At 47.5% G+C, this 16,233-nt stretch overlaps 1 protein-coding gene and 1 pseudogene across 4 annotated transcripts in view; one reads left to right on the top strand and one right to left on the bottom strand.

Moving 5' to 3' along the window:
* LOC115131708 (exostosin-1c) overlaps positions 1 to 12,330 on the top strand; it is a 95,532-nt gene extending 83,202 nt beyond the window's left edge. For 3 of the 4 annotated variants that reach the window (XM_065020524.1, XM_029663646.2, XM_029663644.2), the window contains exons 3-12: positions 2,979 to 3,072; positions 5,114 to 5,221; positions 6,797 to 6,916; positions 8,095 to 8,227; positions 8,835 to 8,953; positions 9,133 to 9,228; positions 9,517 to 9,603; positions 9,694 to 9,854; positions 10,209 to 10,434; positions 11,684 to 12,330. In XM_065020524.1, coding sequence (XP_064876596.1) covers positions 2,979 to 3,072; positions 5,114 to 5,221; positions 6,797 to 6,916; positions 8,095 to 8,227; positions 8,835 to 8,953; positions 9,133 to 9,228; positions 9,517 to 9,603; positions 9,694 to 9,854; positions 10,209 to 10,434; positions 11,684 to 11,872 — 1,333 coding nt within the window. In that variant the 3' untranslated portion in view covers positions 11,873 to 12,330. The remainder of the gene's footprint in view (positions 1 to 2,978; positions 3,073 to 5,113; positions 5,222 to 6,796; positions 6,917 to 8,094; positions 8,228 to 8,834; positions 8,954 to 9,132; positions 9,229 to 9,516; positions 9,604 to 9,693; positions 9,855 to 10,208; positions 10,435 to 11,683) is intronic. The other variant, XM_029663647.2, reaches the window with a different exon arrangement.
* Positions 12,308 to 15,455, bottom strand: LOC115132582 (mediator of RNA polymerase II transcription subunit 30-like; annotated as a pseudogene).
* Between the last annotated feature and the right edge of the window lie 778 nt (positions 15,456 to 16,233).

Raw genomic sequence — 16,233 nt, 5'->3', positions numbered from 1 at the left:
GCAGAGTGAATGAAAAGCAGCCAACAAGTGCTCAGCATATGTGGGATCTCCTTCAAGACTGTTGGAAAAGCATTCCTCATGAAGCTGGTTGAGAGAATGCCAAGAGTGTGCAAAGCTGTCATCAAAGCAAAGGGTGGCTATTTTGAAGAATTTCAAATATAAAATACATTTTGATTTGTTTAACACTTTTGGTTACTACATGATTCCATATGTGTTATTTCATAGTTGTGATGTCTTCAATATTATTCTACAATCTCAAAAATAGTAAAAAATAAAGAAAAAACCCTTGAATAAGTAGTTGTGTCCAAACTTTTGACTGGTACTGTATGTATACATGTATACACCACAACCCTGAAAGTGACGCCCATTCAACAGCTCGCCGATAAATCCACATCAACATCCCAATCAATGCAAACATCAGCAATGTTCACATGTTAAAACTCCGAGCGTGTGTCTCATCACTCACAGAGGGGTAAATAAACATAGGTCTGTACAGTCAAGACAGAGACAGGCTAGATTAACGGCAGCCATATTTTACGCTGACGCCCCTTGGGCAGGTAAACAAGACCGTTGCCAGCAGGAGCAGAGGAGAGACGAGGCTACAGGAACTCTTTCATAAGAAACTTGTTTATGCTGTCTGTCTGTTGACGGCTCTTAGAGGAGTGAGAACCATGATGGACCGTTAAACGGTTCCACTGGCTTGATAATGGCTTGCATTCACGAGGTGCTTTTTGCTGCTTTTCAACGTGCTTCACATTTAGGTGGTTGGGGGTGTGGGGAGTAGGACCAGGACGATACAGGTATTGCAATATTTTGTCTGCGGCAAACATGAAAATACAAAAGCAGACCAAACTCTTTGGTCCTTTAAAAATCTGCTCTATGTAAAAAAATATTGTGTCTTTTATACAGTAGCTTGGAGAATAAATCAATGTGACTGGATGACAACATATTGTGTTCTATAGTTGTAACATATTGTGTTCTATAGTTGTAACATATTGTGTTCTATAGTTGTAACATATTGTGTTCTATAGTTGTAACATATTGTGTTCTATAGTTGTAACATATTATGTTCTATAGTTGTAACATATTGTGTTCTATAGTTGTAACATATTGTGTTCTATAGTTGTAACATATTGTGTTCTATAGTTGTAACATATTGTGTTCTATAGTTGTAACATATTGTGTTCTATAGTTGTAACATATTGTGTTCTATAGTTCTAACATATTGTGTTATATGGTTGTAATATATTGTGTTCTATAGTTGTAACATATTATGTTCTATAGTTGTAACATATTGTGTTCTATAGTTGTAACATATTGTGTTCTATAGTTGTAACATATTGTGTTCTATGGTTGTAATATATTGTGTATTTTATACAGTAGCTTGGAGAATAAATCAATGTGACTGGATGACAACATATAATGATGTTTGTTTCCAACATTGGGGCTGTTTTCCTAAAGAAGTTAAAAACCGCTTCGTGTTTAGTTTCCTTGCCACGATAATAACGAGTATCGCAATACTGGTATCGTCCCAGCCCTATCGGGGAGGTCACCTGAACTACCTAGCTCAGAACTTTGAAGGACCCAACTAGGTGTTGCATGGTACCCATTTTGCACCAGAATGTTCTCTATACATTCGATTGACACAGATGGTTGGGAACACAGGACTCTTTTAGTAGCTCTGTGGGACTTTCTTTTGCTCAGATATGCACTGATTTCAGGTCAGCTCTGTCCACCCCCATCACAACCTGAACAGTTCATTTAAACCCTTAACAACTCGTTTATGATCACTTCTCTCTACCCACAGCCTTAACCCTCTCTATTATAAACATAACAACAAAACTGTCCCCATGCCAGTTCTTAATTTAACAACACAAAACCACACTCACCTCAACCGTCAAATAGAGGGGATGCTGGTGCCTTGGCTAATCATGGCCTTTCACACCCAAACCACTGTAGGAATGATATCCAATCAGATGCCAGAATGACCACAAGCGTAAACATACATTTAGGGCAAATGTGTTGCTGAAATGAAGCAACCCATTGTAACGTGTCAAATCATCATAATGCTGTTGGATTTGATTAAAAGCCATGAACTCCATTCCACTGCTATCATCCCCATCTGCCTATACCAGAGAGGACAACATATGGCACTTTTTGACCACCAACGCAATTATAACCACAATCCACTAACCTTAACAGAAACCATTTACCCTTACTTCTATATTAAATAATGGAAGAAAAAAAACAAATAAATAGTTCATGTACCAGGTCATCTTAGTTGACAATATTGCCACTTGTGTCAGATCCTTTCTAGCATGGCTTTCTAGCATGGCTTTCTAACATGGTTTTCTAGCGTGACTTTCTAGCATGGCTTTTTAGCATGGCTTTCTACCATGGTTTTCTAGCGTGACTTTCTAGCATGGCTTTCTACCAACAGTCTATCAACAGCCTCATGCCAAGTCCTGAGAGGAATGTGTACACAGAATATGGGCACTGTTATGTTGCAGTTACACAGTTGGATTGGCTAGAATGTCTTTCAGTGTGACTGACTGTACTTTTTGAAATGGAAACTACAGAAGCTGACACTGACCCTGTGTGGGTCTAACCTATGGAGAGGGTTTTCTTTTGCCTTTCTTCTTCACAACACAGTCATCTAGTTCATGCAGCGGTCATTGGCAATATAATGGCACGGCTATGTCTTCCTATTGTGCTCTCTAACGCAACACAGCACTCTGTTATATAACAGGTCCAGTCATTCCAACCATATTGAGTGTGGGCTTGTGTCTCAACCCCCAGCATGAATTGTGCCCAGACACACTGTTGTGTAGGCATCTTTACAGAAGCCTAATGTCAATAAGACCCCCTTTGACCCGAACATAATAGTCTTTTGCCTCTAGAACTGCTACCTTCATGGTCTTTGTCCTCCAACACCAACTCTCCATCTCTCTCTCTCTCTCTCTCTCTCTCTCTCTCAGGTTTGATTATCAGGAGCTGCTCCACAACTCCACCTTCTGCCTGGTTCCCCGGGGTCGTCGCCTGGGCTCCTTTCGCTTCCTAGAGTCTTTACAGGTAAGATGCCAAATACGGATCACAATGCACTAGCATGGTCCTAGAAGAATGCCAAATACTGCACCCAATACGCTAGCCTGGTCCCAGAGATATGTGACCTGCTTGTGCTGTCTTGTCAACTCCTATGACCAACTCCTGGGACCAGGCTACGAGTACGAATCCACCTCTGAACTATCAAGATGATGGATTGACGTGGACCGTGTTAGCTATTAGCAGTCATAGCCACACCCTGCCCAACTATCGGATGAATATCCTTATGTTCTGTTCTAACGTGTACAATTTAAGGTTAACACTTAGGATGGTGTTGACTGATTTGCGATAAGAAAAAAAAATATATATATTTGGAAAGTTTAACATTGAAAGGGTTTACCTTTCATCAAACTCTGCTTCAATAAACCATGTAGTTCATGAAATAATGGTCTTGGACAGACTGTGTGGAATTACCACCCACGTTGATGTTTTGGTGAAGGAGCTGTCTTCATGGTTTTTACCTACCAATAAACCTCCCAGACTCTTGTGTTCCCTGCCCATCTCTCTCTCTGAGTCTCTCAATGGTCCGGAAGCTTCCATAGGGTTGCCAGCCTGCCACACTGCTGATCTGAGCTGAATGGGCAAATCCACTGAACGCGGGGCTTGGCAGGGAAGCTCACTCTCACACAGCTAACTCACTCCTCCTCTGCACTCACTCCCCCGCTCTCTCCCTCCTTCTCCCTCTGTTTCTCTTCCCTCTCTTCCTCTTGTCTCCTTTGCTTTTCCATTTAGGCCAGTCTGAGATTTGTAAGATCTCCTTTTCTCGTCGTGCCAGCCCAAGCCCACAAAAGAATGTGCAATTACCCGTGTGGTATGAAACTTACTGCCAGCGTTCCAACTCTCGGTGCATACACTCCTGCGGGGGCACACACACACGGACAAATGCCTGAGTACACACACACACACACACACACACACACACACACACACACACACACACACACACACACACACACACACACACACACACACACACACACTACCCCTGATGCTCCTCTCTTCATCTCCCAATGCAAACAACCAAAAAACAACAACACACATATTCCCATATGCTGAGCACTGGGATGCAGTCAGAGGAATACTTCTTAGTCAGTCCGCCTCAAAGCACACCATCTCTGGGGAAGTGGCTCAGGCGAGCCCCAGGCCTCAACCCTGTTACCTGGAGCGTAGCCTAGTGTATCTTAGCGTTGTCTACATGGCTGCCTGAGTGAGGGCCGGTCTCTGGTGAGGCAACTAGTGAAGCTTCAGACCGCCAGAGGGGGAAGTCATCTGATATCAGTCTGAAGCTGGTTCTGGCTGCTCTCCTGTGATTTAATTAGAAAAATAAATAAAACCAACAACCAGGACCGCAGCAGAGAGAGAAGGAGAGAGCTGAAAAAAGAAAAGTACAACAACATCAAAAACCCGGCTGTCAGTAAACAAGGGGATATGGCAACATCAAACTGTTATCCCCCCTCCTCTCCCCATTTCTCTCCTACTCCCTCCCTCTCTCCATCCTCCCTGTGGAGTGTACTTAATTAGCAGACTAGGAGTTTGTTAAATCGGTGTGTGTGTGTGTGTGAGGGAGTGAGTGACGCAGCAGAAGTTTAGTCTCTTTCTCTCTAGGGCCCCAAAGGGCTCCTGGGACTGGCAAGATAGTAGCTGTGCCCCATGCAACCTCCCCAAGAGAGTGTCTCACACACACACTGCGTCATTGATTTCATTATCTTCTCAGACTGCCTTATTGAAGTACCACCTGCTAGTATACGTTGCTATGTGTCAGAGACGGAGACTGGAAATCTAGACAACATATATTTTTTTTATTGAACGTCTACCACAAGCAGAGCACATGGACAACGGTAGCCTTACCAATTACCCTGTCCGTTTGCCTGTCTTTGTCCGCTTGTCACACTGACTCAGCCTTTCTCCTTCTGTTTCCACTCGCTCGCTCTTTTTCTCTCTCTCTCTCTCTCTCTCTCTCTCTCTCTCTCTCTCTCTCTCTCTCTCTCTCTCTCTCTCTCTCTCCGTCTAGGCGGCGTGTATTCCAGTGTTGCTCAGTAATGGTTGGGAGCTGCCCTTCTCTGATGTCATCCAGTGGAACCAGGCTGTCATAGAGGGAGATGAGAGATTGCTACTGCAGGTAACACGTGGCACCGACGCACCGCACGTTCACAGCAGGCCTGGAAGCAATACTGTATAACATTTTTGGAAAGGACGAATTATGAAATTGAAATTCAAAATGGATTTGACCCAAAACAACGTTAGGCCGCAATGTGCACACACACACACACACACGCTCGCATGTACGCACGCGCGCACACACTCTTTCCTCTCCCTCACACACTCTGACCACCCACAAGTATACACACACATACACACACACACACACGCCCTGGGGTTAGGGATGTGGAAATTGAGTTTTGAGGGAATAAAGCTGGTGACGGGAGGTTGAACGAGGCCAAGCACATCAGAGAGACAGGATATCATTGAGGGGTGAATCTCTCGTTCAGAAATAGAGATGAGAGGAGAGAAAGAGAGAGAGAGAGAGAGAGAGAGAGAGAGAGAGAGAGGAGACGGGAAAGGAGGAGGGAGGCCCTTTGCTTCCTCAGGTTCCAATCATTAGAAGACCTGCTATAGACTAGGTTCTAGGGGAGTCAACCGGCTACCCGACTGGCCTTTAAACATCACTGTAGAAGATGCAGACTTCCCTGCTAGGCTAACTTGATTTAATCATAATCAAATCACATGGCCATTTAGCAGATGTTTTTATCCAAAGTAATGGCCAGTTGTAGACTTACAGGCTAGGTGAGTCAACTGGGTATATATTTACTCCTTCTCTAGCAATCTGACACATTCATGGTATTTAGTTTAGGAGAGTGAACGGGGTGAGTGTGGGCTATTTTCATTTGGTGCCAAGGGCGTGACCCCCCCACCCCTTTATTTTCCTCCAGTACAGCGTAGCGTCATCACGTAACTAGCCTGAAATGTTGGGATCATGTAAACCGTGTGTGAAGTAAGAGTCCTACCTCTGATGGAAGTAGTCTGCGCTATAGACCCAGCTAGGTGAGCTAGGATAGCTGCTGGGCACCTGTCCTCAACCCTAGCTCTCCCTCTGACAAAATAATACCCTTTGTAGTGGATTTTCCTCTGGCTGGGATGAAATAATGTAGCTAGTGTCAGACCTGTCTTCGTCAAAGCGGGTTGAGTCGAAAATAAACTGTTAGGGGCTGTTTCGGGGGTTCAAAGGGTTTACAACCTTTCAGGTAAAAACGGAGCATTATACTGTAAGAAACAGCTATTCATTTACCAGGCAGTGTAGAGAGCAGTGTAGAGAGAAGTGTAGAGAGAAGTGTAGAGAGCAGTGTAGAGAGCAGTGTAGAGAGCAGTGTCGTTCTACGACGAACATTTCATCCTGATGGTTTTATCCTGTTAAATACATGATTGACCTTGTCTGCTATTCCCTCCCTTTTCTTTATCTCTCTCCCTCGCTCTCTCTACCCTCCTATCCTCTCTCTCACCTTCCACCTTCCCTCTCTCCCTCCTTCCCTCGCTCTCAACTTCCACCCTCGCTCTCTCTACCCTCCTATCCTCTCTCTCACCTTCCACCTCCCTCTCTCCCTCCCTCCTTCCTCCTCCTCCTCTCTCTCCCCCTCCCTCCCTCCCTCCCTCCCTCCCTCCCTCCCTCCCTCCCTCCTCCTCCTCCTCTCTCTCCCAGGTCCCCTCTACAGTGCATGCGGTGGGAAATGAGCGAGTCCTAGCTCTGAGGCAGCGGACCCAGATGCTATGGGATGCCTACTTCTCCTCCGTGGACAAGATAGTCCTCACCACACTGGAGGTAGCTGATAAGGAGTGTAGGGTCATTAGGCACCAAACGGGAGGAAACGTACTGAAACAGGGAAGGACTATCTGGACCTTGTCCAATAAGAAATGCCTGTTTTTAGTTTTCTGTTGAAAAATGTTTTGCTACCTGGTGTGCTCTAATGAACGACCCATAAACTGAGAGGGAGATGGATTCACCTCACGTTCAATTGTATGGGATTGGATTGGATGTTTTGTTCTTGTACTGACGCCAGCTGGTCAAAGTGAGGAAGTGCATGTACTTAAGCAACAGATAACTGCATTTGTATTCTTGAGGTGATTACTTCAGTTTTACACACACACACTTGGCCAGCCCACATGATCATAGATAATTATGGTTTGAACATATGGGTACTTCAGGGTGTTCTAACAGATTAACATACGTAGCTCCCCTCAATCCTCACCTTGTCATATCTCTCTCTCTCTCCCCCTCTCTCTCTCTCTCTCTCTCCCCCCCTCTCTCTCTCCCCTCTCCCTATCCCCCCTCTCTCTCTCTCCCCTCTCTCTCTCTCTCTCTCTCTCTCTCTCTCTCCCCCTCTCTCTCTCTCTCTCTCCCCCTCTCTCTCTCCCCCTCTCCCTATCCCCCCTCTCTCTCTCCCCTCTCCCTCTCTCTCTCTCTCCCTCCCCCCCCTCTCTCTCTCTCTCTCTCACTATCGCCCCCCTCTCTCTCTCTCCCTCTCTCTCCCTCTCTCTCCCTCTCTCTCTCTCGTTCTCTTTCTCCCCTCTCTCTACCTCCCTCTCTCTCTCTCTCTCTCTCTCTCTCTCTCTCTCTTTCTCTCTCACTATCTCCCCCCTCTCTCTCTCTCTCTCTCCCCCTCTCTCTCGTTCTCTCTCTCCCCCTCTCTCTCGTTCTCTCTCTCCCCCTCTCTCTACCCCCCCTCTCTCTCACTCTTGTTCTCTATCTCTCCCCTCTCTCTATCCCCCTCTCTCTCTCTCTCTCGTTCTCTCTCTCCTTCCCCCTCTCTCTACCCCCTCTCTCTCTCTCTCTCTCTCTCACTATCTCCCTCTCTCTCTCACTCTTGTTTCTCTCTCTCTCTCCCCTCTCACTATCTTCTCTCTCTCTCTCTCTCTCTCACTATCGCCCCCCTCTCTCTCTCTCTCTCTCTCTCTCTCTCTCTCACTATCCCTCTCTCTCTCTCTCTCTCTCTCTCTCAGATAATTAAGGACCGGGTTTTCTCTCACGTATCCAGAAATAAGTACATGTGGAACGCCCTGCCAGGGGGCCTACTGGTCCTGCCAGAGTACTCCACACACCTGGCCCACTTCCCCTTCTATTACCTGAGCCTAGGTAAGGAACCACACCAAACTGGACTAGACCGGTTCTGACTAGTTCATACCTACCTCACTAGACTGGCTCATAGATATATGCTCTATAGGGTCTCCTCTGATAAAACAAAAATAGACATTTCATAAAGTTTCTAATTAGTACACGAAGCAAATCTAATATTTGTCTGCTTCAGTAATATGTTACTACTTTCATACTGTATATGCAACGCTGTACTGTGCAAGGTAGATCGTAAAAGTGTTGTTTCCCTGATACATAGCAGGTTGGGATAAGTAACGTGGCAGGTTAGGATAAGTAACGTGGCAGGTTAGGATAACTAACTTGGCAGGTTAGGATAAGTAACGTGGCAGGTTAGGTGAATTACGTGGCAGGTTAGGTGAATTTAGTGTGACACGTTATTAGACTGAGGCTAAGGGTAGGAGAAGGGTTAGGGTTAGGCTTACCTACAATGATACAGCTACGGACCAATAGCGAGCATCAATGGGTAGAACTTGACATCAAGAGAGGCCAATATCAGAAAACGCACCTAATTGCGGTCGGCAATTACACCCTTGTAAAAGTAGAAATTATTCTCCCTTACCTTCTCCTCTCTCCTCATTCCTTCCTGCAGGGGTCAGTCCAGGTCAAGAGTTCACCGCCATCATCCATGCCGTCTCCCCATTGGTCTCCCAGTCTCAGCCAATCATGAAGCTGCTTCAGGTGGTCTCCAAGTCCAAATACTGTTCACAGGTGAGTGTGTTTTAGCGTGTTGGTGAATAAGAGGTCATAGGTAGCAAACAGATTGCTCTACATTGCTTCATTAAGCCTAATAACCCTTATGCTTATTGTGTCACACTCTATTCCCTCCCCCTTTCAGATCATCAAGCATTCATGCATACTGTGTCACACTCTATTCCCTCCCCCTCTAGATCATCATCCTGTGGAACAGTGAGAAACCACTGCCCCCCAGGAGTAAATGGCCCCCCATGCCTGTCCCCCTCACTGTGACAGACGGTAGGAGGAAGGTGAGTGACAATGACGAGTCACCAAATCCAGGCCACGAGTGTCAAAATGACACACTGTCATTCCTGTCTGCCTCTCTCTGTCTGTTTAGCTCTCTGCCACCCCCTCTGACCGTGAATCTTTGTCACTGCTTGTCATTGACTCGTCCTCTCTCTCCCCATACCAGACCTCAGGGGAGCAGACAGTGTCCCCTGTCATTCCTTCATTCTCCCAACGCACAAACCAACCACATTCAAACTTAACAAGGAATGGAAATGACCATCTCTCCCTCTCTCTCTCTCTCTCTGCAGACGAGCAGTCGTTTCCTGCCCAACGTGGCTATAGAGACAGAGGCAGTGCTGAGTCTGGATGAAGATACAGTCCTGCTGACCAGTGAGGTATGACCTTCCTATGCAACAACACACTGTGGTAGAAAACACACACAGACACACGCTTAACCCATCTAACTGTACTCACTCTTCCCGCAGGTGAACTTTGCCTTCTTGGTGTGGATGAGTTTTCCTGAGCGCATCGTGGGCTACCCCCCCAGGAGTCACTTCTGGGACCCAGTGAAGAACGCGTGGGGGTACACCTCCAAGTGGACTAACGAGTACTCAATCGTTCTGACAGGGGCAGCCTTCTACCACAGGTGCTGTAGCCATAGAATCGGCCTCCCCATTCAAGTCACCCGGTCAAATTGCCAGGGTTCCTAGCCCTTTCTATGCATTCTGTTTCTATGGCTGCAACCTCATGTACAGCTGAGCAGTAGATCTACTGACCCACAATAGAACCTAGTCAACAAACTAAGAACATTCAACAGATGGTCTATGGGCTGTGACTACTGCATGGGGACCCATAATGCCCTTGCGTTACCATGCTTCGTGTACAGTTCAATATCAATACCCCCAACCGACGACATCTGACAAGTAGATACATACATTGTCTACATCACCTATTTACATCACCTTTGCTGTCTCTCAACCTTCCATTTCCTCTCCATCAGGTACTATCACTACCTGTTCTCCCACTACCTGCCCCCTTCCCTGCGGGCGCTGGTGGACCGCACCTCCAACTGTGAGGACATCCTCATGAACTTCCTGGTTTCCGCCGTCACCCACCTGCCGCCAATCAAAGTGGCCCAGAGGAAACAGTACAAGGAGCTTCCCAGCCCACAGGTGAGGCCACACCCATCAACGGTGAATCTGACCAATGAGCTGCCCAGCCCACAGGTGAGGCGACACCCATAGATGGTGAATCTGATCAATGAGTGCTCATTATGATTTTTTTTTTCTTTTTTTTCGATATCAAAGCATGACAGTTGTATTGGTGTCCAAAACAAAGACAGTTAAATCACTTTTTAACTAGGGTTAGACAGAGTTACATCACCTTTTCTGCGCTCTCAGGCACAGAATAAAGTTGAATGTTATTGCAGTGAGAACACACAATACTAATCAAGAGCAAGCCTTTATGTTCAGATGACCTCGGCTGAAAGTCAGCCCGTTGAACAACCTCAACAAAACCCTTTCCTGTAAATGTCTGCTGCCAATAATTGACAGTTGCTGATAAGAATGACAACTCTCTTTAAACGTGACAATACCTTTACTCCAGTCTATTTCAGTGAAGATGAGATTGTCCCAGAAAGACAGACAGTGCATGTCAGCCTGTACGTCACAGACTCAAGGTTATTCCTTCCTACTCTATCAGACTGTCAGACTGTTATTCCTTCCTACTCTATCAGACTGTCAGACTGTTATTCCTTCCTACTCTATCAGACTGTCAGACTGTTATTCCTTCCTACTCTATCAGACTGTCAGACTGTTATTCCTTCCTACTCTGTCAGACTGTTATTCCTTCCTACTCTGTCAGACTGTTATTCCTTCCTACTCTATCAGACTGTCAGACTGTTATTCCTTCCTACTCTATCAGACTGTCAGACTGTTATTCCTTCCTACTCTATCAGACTGTCAGACTGTTATTCCTTCCTACTCTATCAGACTGTCAGACTGTTATTCCTTCCTACTCTGTCAGACTGTTATTCCTTCCTACTCTATCAGACTGAACAACCCCATGTGTCCGACGTGAGATCGACTAGCCATGGTAATTGTAACAGTTCCCTAGTTTTCTGACCGGTAATATACGTATCAGCCACATATCTTTATCAGCCTATAGATAAGGTTGAGTTATGACGTCGCCAGTAATTATCTACGGTAAACATTCCCATGGTATACAGAACCATAATTCCATTTGTTCATCCCGTCTGTACATTGATGTGATGTGCCACTTTTGCGTGCGACGGCGACCTTGGTTTCAAACTCGCCCTCTCTCTCTCTCTCTCTCTCTCTCTCTCTCTCTCTGTCTCTCTCTGTCTCTCTCTCTCTGTCTCTGTCTCTGTCTCTGTCTCTCTGTCTCTCTCTCTCTCTCTCTCTCTCTCTCTCTCTCTCTCTCTCCTCCATGTCCTCTTTTCTTATCTCCTCCTAGGGTACGAAGATGAGTGCTCTGTGGGCCAACCCGGAGCACTTTGCCCAGAGGCAGGAGTGTGTGAACAGCTTCGCCAGCTGGTTCGGATACATGCCCCTGGTCCACTCCCAGTTCCGCCTGGACCCCCTGCTCTTCAAGGACCAGGTGTCTGTCCTGCGAAAGAAGTACAAGGACCTGGAGCGTGCCTGACGGACCAACAGACGGATAGAGGAATACAGTGTGGAGGCCTGGTCTGGCGGTTAAATGTAGACAGACAGACAGACCCTGGCGGACTGATCTGATGATGAACGAGGGAGAAAGGGGACCTAAAGCGAAGAGCTAGACTCCGCCTCCAGGGGTCTGAGACAGCGGGCTATTTGAGGAGGAAAATATGGAGGAGGCCTTATGTCTCTTGTGACTGGTTCTCCGTTGGTAATGGACGGGTGAATGAACACTTGTTGAAGATGTCAACCACTCCCGTTGTCGTCTGAATGGAGGCGGACAGTATTTCATGTCGAAGGAAGGCGCCAAACGGACAGTTGCTGGTGCAGTGCACTGCAGCCGGTGTATTTCTGCAGTACATCTGGGAGTTGGGACAGTCGTAAAGCAATTGATTCATTTCACATCACGTAACTGTAAGACCAATAAAAACATTTCCCAAGTGCAAATGGTGGTATTCAACTCGCATGTAGACCTTTTCACGTCACAAAGCATTACTCCAACTGCATTCACCCGACCCTCCAAGGTATCAAAGGCAAAGCAAAGATTTCTCACAAAATCAGTGTGTTTACAATGTGTTTATTTTGCGGGAAAAGTCTCACCTATTGCTTGTGGTTTCTTTCGAGATCCTGCGCAGTGTGCAAAAATGGACTCCTCAGCAGTCAGCATGCAAGGTTCTCAACCCTTAAGGTAAACAGGTGTGTTGCCCAGCACTCAGGAAGCGAATCACTTAATGATGCTAAGACATGCACACCTGAGATAAATAGCTGCCATGGGCTAATTTACGATGAGATCCCATTGTCTTCAACTCAGGTCACAGGTGACACTAGTGTTGGAACACGAAGAATAAGGGCAGATGTTAAGCACTGACACTAGATCAGCCTTTTGTTCACTGAGTGGACTTCATAACACTGAATTCAAGTTTATTTAGCTGGTCCTGAGTCAGTGATTATAACCCCTAAAAAAGGCAGAGGAAAACATATGTAGTTAAAAAAAAAAAGATAAGTTAACTCAGTTCGGCCTCCCGGGTGGCGCAGTGGTTAAGGGCGCTGTACTGCAGCGCCAGCCGTGCCACCAGAGTCTCTGGGTTCGCTCCCAGGCTCTGTCGTAAACGGCCGCGACCGGGAGGTCCGTGGGGCGATGCACAATTGGGCTAGCGTCGTCCGGGTTAGGGAGGGTTTGGCCGGTAGGGATATCCTTGTCTCATCGCGTACCAGCGACTCCTGTGGCGGGCCGGGCGCAGTGCACGCTAACCAAGGTTGCCAGGTGCACGGTGTTTCCTCCGACACATTGGTGCGGCTGGCTTCCGGGTTGGATGCGCACTGTGTTAAGAAGCAGTACGGCTTGGTTGGGTTGTGTATCGGAGGACGCATGACTTTCAAACTTAGTCTCTCCCGAGCCCGTACGGGAGTTGTAGTGATGAGACAAGATAGTAGCTACTAACAATTGGATACCGCGAAATTAGGGAGAAAAAGGGGTAAAAATTCAACAAAAACTTTTAAAAAGTTAACTCAGTTCATTCAATGTCTCTGAAAGCACCACACTGTAAAGGTAGTTTTGTGTGATCTATCTCACACCAGAACAACAATGGTTGGAAGTACTAGGGCCTAGAGTTTTCTGGGTCAGGAAAAACTCATGGCCCCTAGTGGGAGGGCATTGTGAAGTGCAGTGAGAGAGGGTTGGCGGGAGGGGTTGAGGTCATCTGTGATGTTATTTCCTGAGTGTCAGCAAGGCATTGACGTTCCCATAGCAAGTTCCTCATCTGGTCCAGAATCTTAATATCCTAGTTCTTCTGCCTTACCTCCTGTGGGTGGGACCATGACACACAGAACCCAATTAGAATCAATGAAATGTACTAGCTGTTGGTTTTCATTCCACAAACAATATTGAAATCAGTGACATAGAGGGGAAGTGGACTTGTCACAAACCTCCAGCACTTCTTGTCTCTCCGGGTTTATAGCTGGACTGCAGGGCTCCACTCTCGCAGGGCTCCACTCTCGCAGGGCTCCACTCTCTCAGGGCTCCACTCTCGCAGGGCTCCTCTCTCGCAGGGCTCCACTCTCGCAGGGCTCCTCTCGCAGGGCTCCTCTCGCAGGGCTCCTCTCTCGCAGGGCTCCACTCTCGCAGGGCTCCACTCTCGCAGGGCTCCTCTCTCGCAGGGCTCCACTCTCGCAGGGCTCCACTCTCGCAGGGCTCCACTCTCGCAGGGCTCCACTCTCGAAGGGCTCCTCTCCTCTCCTACATATGGCACCAGCTGGACTGCAGGGCTCCACTCTCGCAGGGCTCCTCTCCTCTCCTACATATGGCACCAGCTGGAAAGAAGACGCGTTATACACTAAGTTCCTCACGTCACTGACACACGTCAAAACAACTGCACGACAAGTAATATTGTCAAAGGTGACATAGACAGAAAAACAGATAGAGCTTGTGTATAGACAGAAAGACAAACGTGTGCTTGATTCACACTAGAGGGCTGACCCGAATCGTACTGTACTGGCTAGGATATTTTATTTTGACATGATCCATTCCAGCATGGTTCCAGCAACTATGGTGAATGCATAACCACGCCAGCCCAGTACAGCTTGGACAGGGTTAATGGAGTGAAAGGGTAATGGAGGGATGCTGTACACAGACCGAAATTGAATTGAGCCCTACCTCTGGGAGTTCTTCCTGCAGGTCAGAGGTCATCTCCACACAGAGCTCATAGAGGAGGCGGAGCTTGAGGAGGAGCAGGGCCAGCGGATGGAGGTGCTCCTGGAGTTTCCCGAAGCGGTCCTGATACACAGCCTGGCTCTGGGTCACCCCGTTAGGCAGCTGACAGACAGGGGGGACAACCACAGAATGAGGCTAAATACTATATTGTATAAACAGTATTACTGTATGTTGAATCTCTATGGGGAAACGCTTGATGAGACCGACAGACAGCACAACTCAGTACATCATTCTTTAATGAACCCCCCCCACTCAGACAGATATGGTGGTCAATTTAACAGCAGACATTTAAATGAGACAAGGATTAATACAGATCATATGAAAGCATCATGTATATAATTGATGTGTCCGTCCTTTGGTGAACACGCTATTATATTACCTGTGTGGCTCTTGTGATCTGGAAGATCTCCATAGTGAGTGTGATGACGGTCTCCTGGCTGATGCGACAGAGTAACACGGGAGATCTCTCAGGGCTCCCTGAGGGGGCATAGGGAGCTGGACGGGGCCTGAGACGGCACCTAGGGGCAGGTGGTACTGCTGCTGCTGGGGGAGCATCCCAGCCAGACCAAGCCCCTTCTGAAGGAAGGGTGTAGCCATATCGGATCTAGGGAGAGAAAAGGGGAGGTCAAAGGGCAAGAGGGGGTGTATTTTACCCCTTGTTTCGATCTTGTCTCATCGCTGAAACTCCCCAATGGGCTCGGGAGGCAAAGGTCGAGTAATGTGTCCGAAACATGACCAGCCAAACCACGCTTCTTAACATTTACATTTACATTTAAGTCATTTAGCAGACGCTCTTATCCAGAGCGACTTACAAATTGGTGCATTCACCTTATGACATCCAGTGGAACAGTAGTGCATCTAAATCTTTTAAGGGGGGTGAGAGGGATTACTTTATCCTATCCTAGGTATTCCTTAAAGAGGTGGGGTTTCAGGTGTCTCCGGAAGGTGGTGATTGACTCCGCTGTCCTGGCGTCGTGAGGGAGTTTGTTCCACCATTGGGGGGCCAGAGCAGCGAACAGTTTTGACTGGGCTGAGCGGGAACTGTACTTCCTCAGTGGTAGGGAGGCGAGCAGGCCAGAGGTGGATGAACGCAGTGCCCTTGTTTGGGTGTAGGGCCTGATCAGAGCCTGGAGGTACTGAGGTGCCATTCCCCTCACAGCTCCGTAGGCAAGCACCATGGTCTTGTAGCGGATGCGAGCTTCAACTGGAAGCCAGTGGAGAGAGCGGAGGAGCGGGGTGACGTGAGAGAACTTGGGAAGGTTGAACACCAGACGGGCTGCGGCGTTCTGGATGAGTTGTAGGGGTTTAATGGCACAGGCAGGGAGCCCAGCCAACAGCGAGTTGCAGTAATCCAGACGGGAGATGACGAGTGCCTGGATTAGGACCTGCGCCGCTTCCTGTGTGAGGCAGGGTCGTACTCTGCGGATGTTGTAGAGCATGAACCTACAGGAACGGGCCACCGCCTTGATGTTAGTTGAGAACGACAGGGTGTTGTCCAGGATCACGCCAAGGTTCTTAGCGCTCTGGGAGGAGGACACAATGGAGTTGTCAACCGTGATGGCGAGATCATGGAACGGGCAGTCCTTCCCCGGGAGGAAGAGCAGCTCCGTCTTGCCGAGGTTCAGCTTGAGGTGGTGATC

This window comes from Oncorhynchus nerka, linkage group LG7 (genome assembly GCF_034236695.1).
Source record: "Oncorhynchus nerka isolate Pitt River linkage group LG7, Oner_Uvic_2.0, whole genome shotgun sequence".
Lineage (NCBI taxonomy): Eukaryota > Metazoa > Chordata > Actinopteri > Salmoniformes > Salmonidae > Oncorhynchus > Oncorhynchus nerka.
This window is presented reverse-complemented; position numbering and strand designations above follow the sequence as displayed.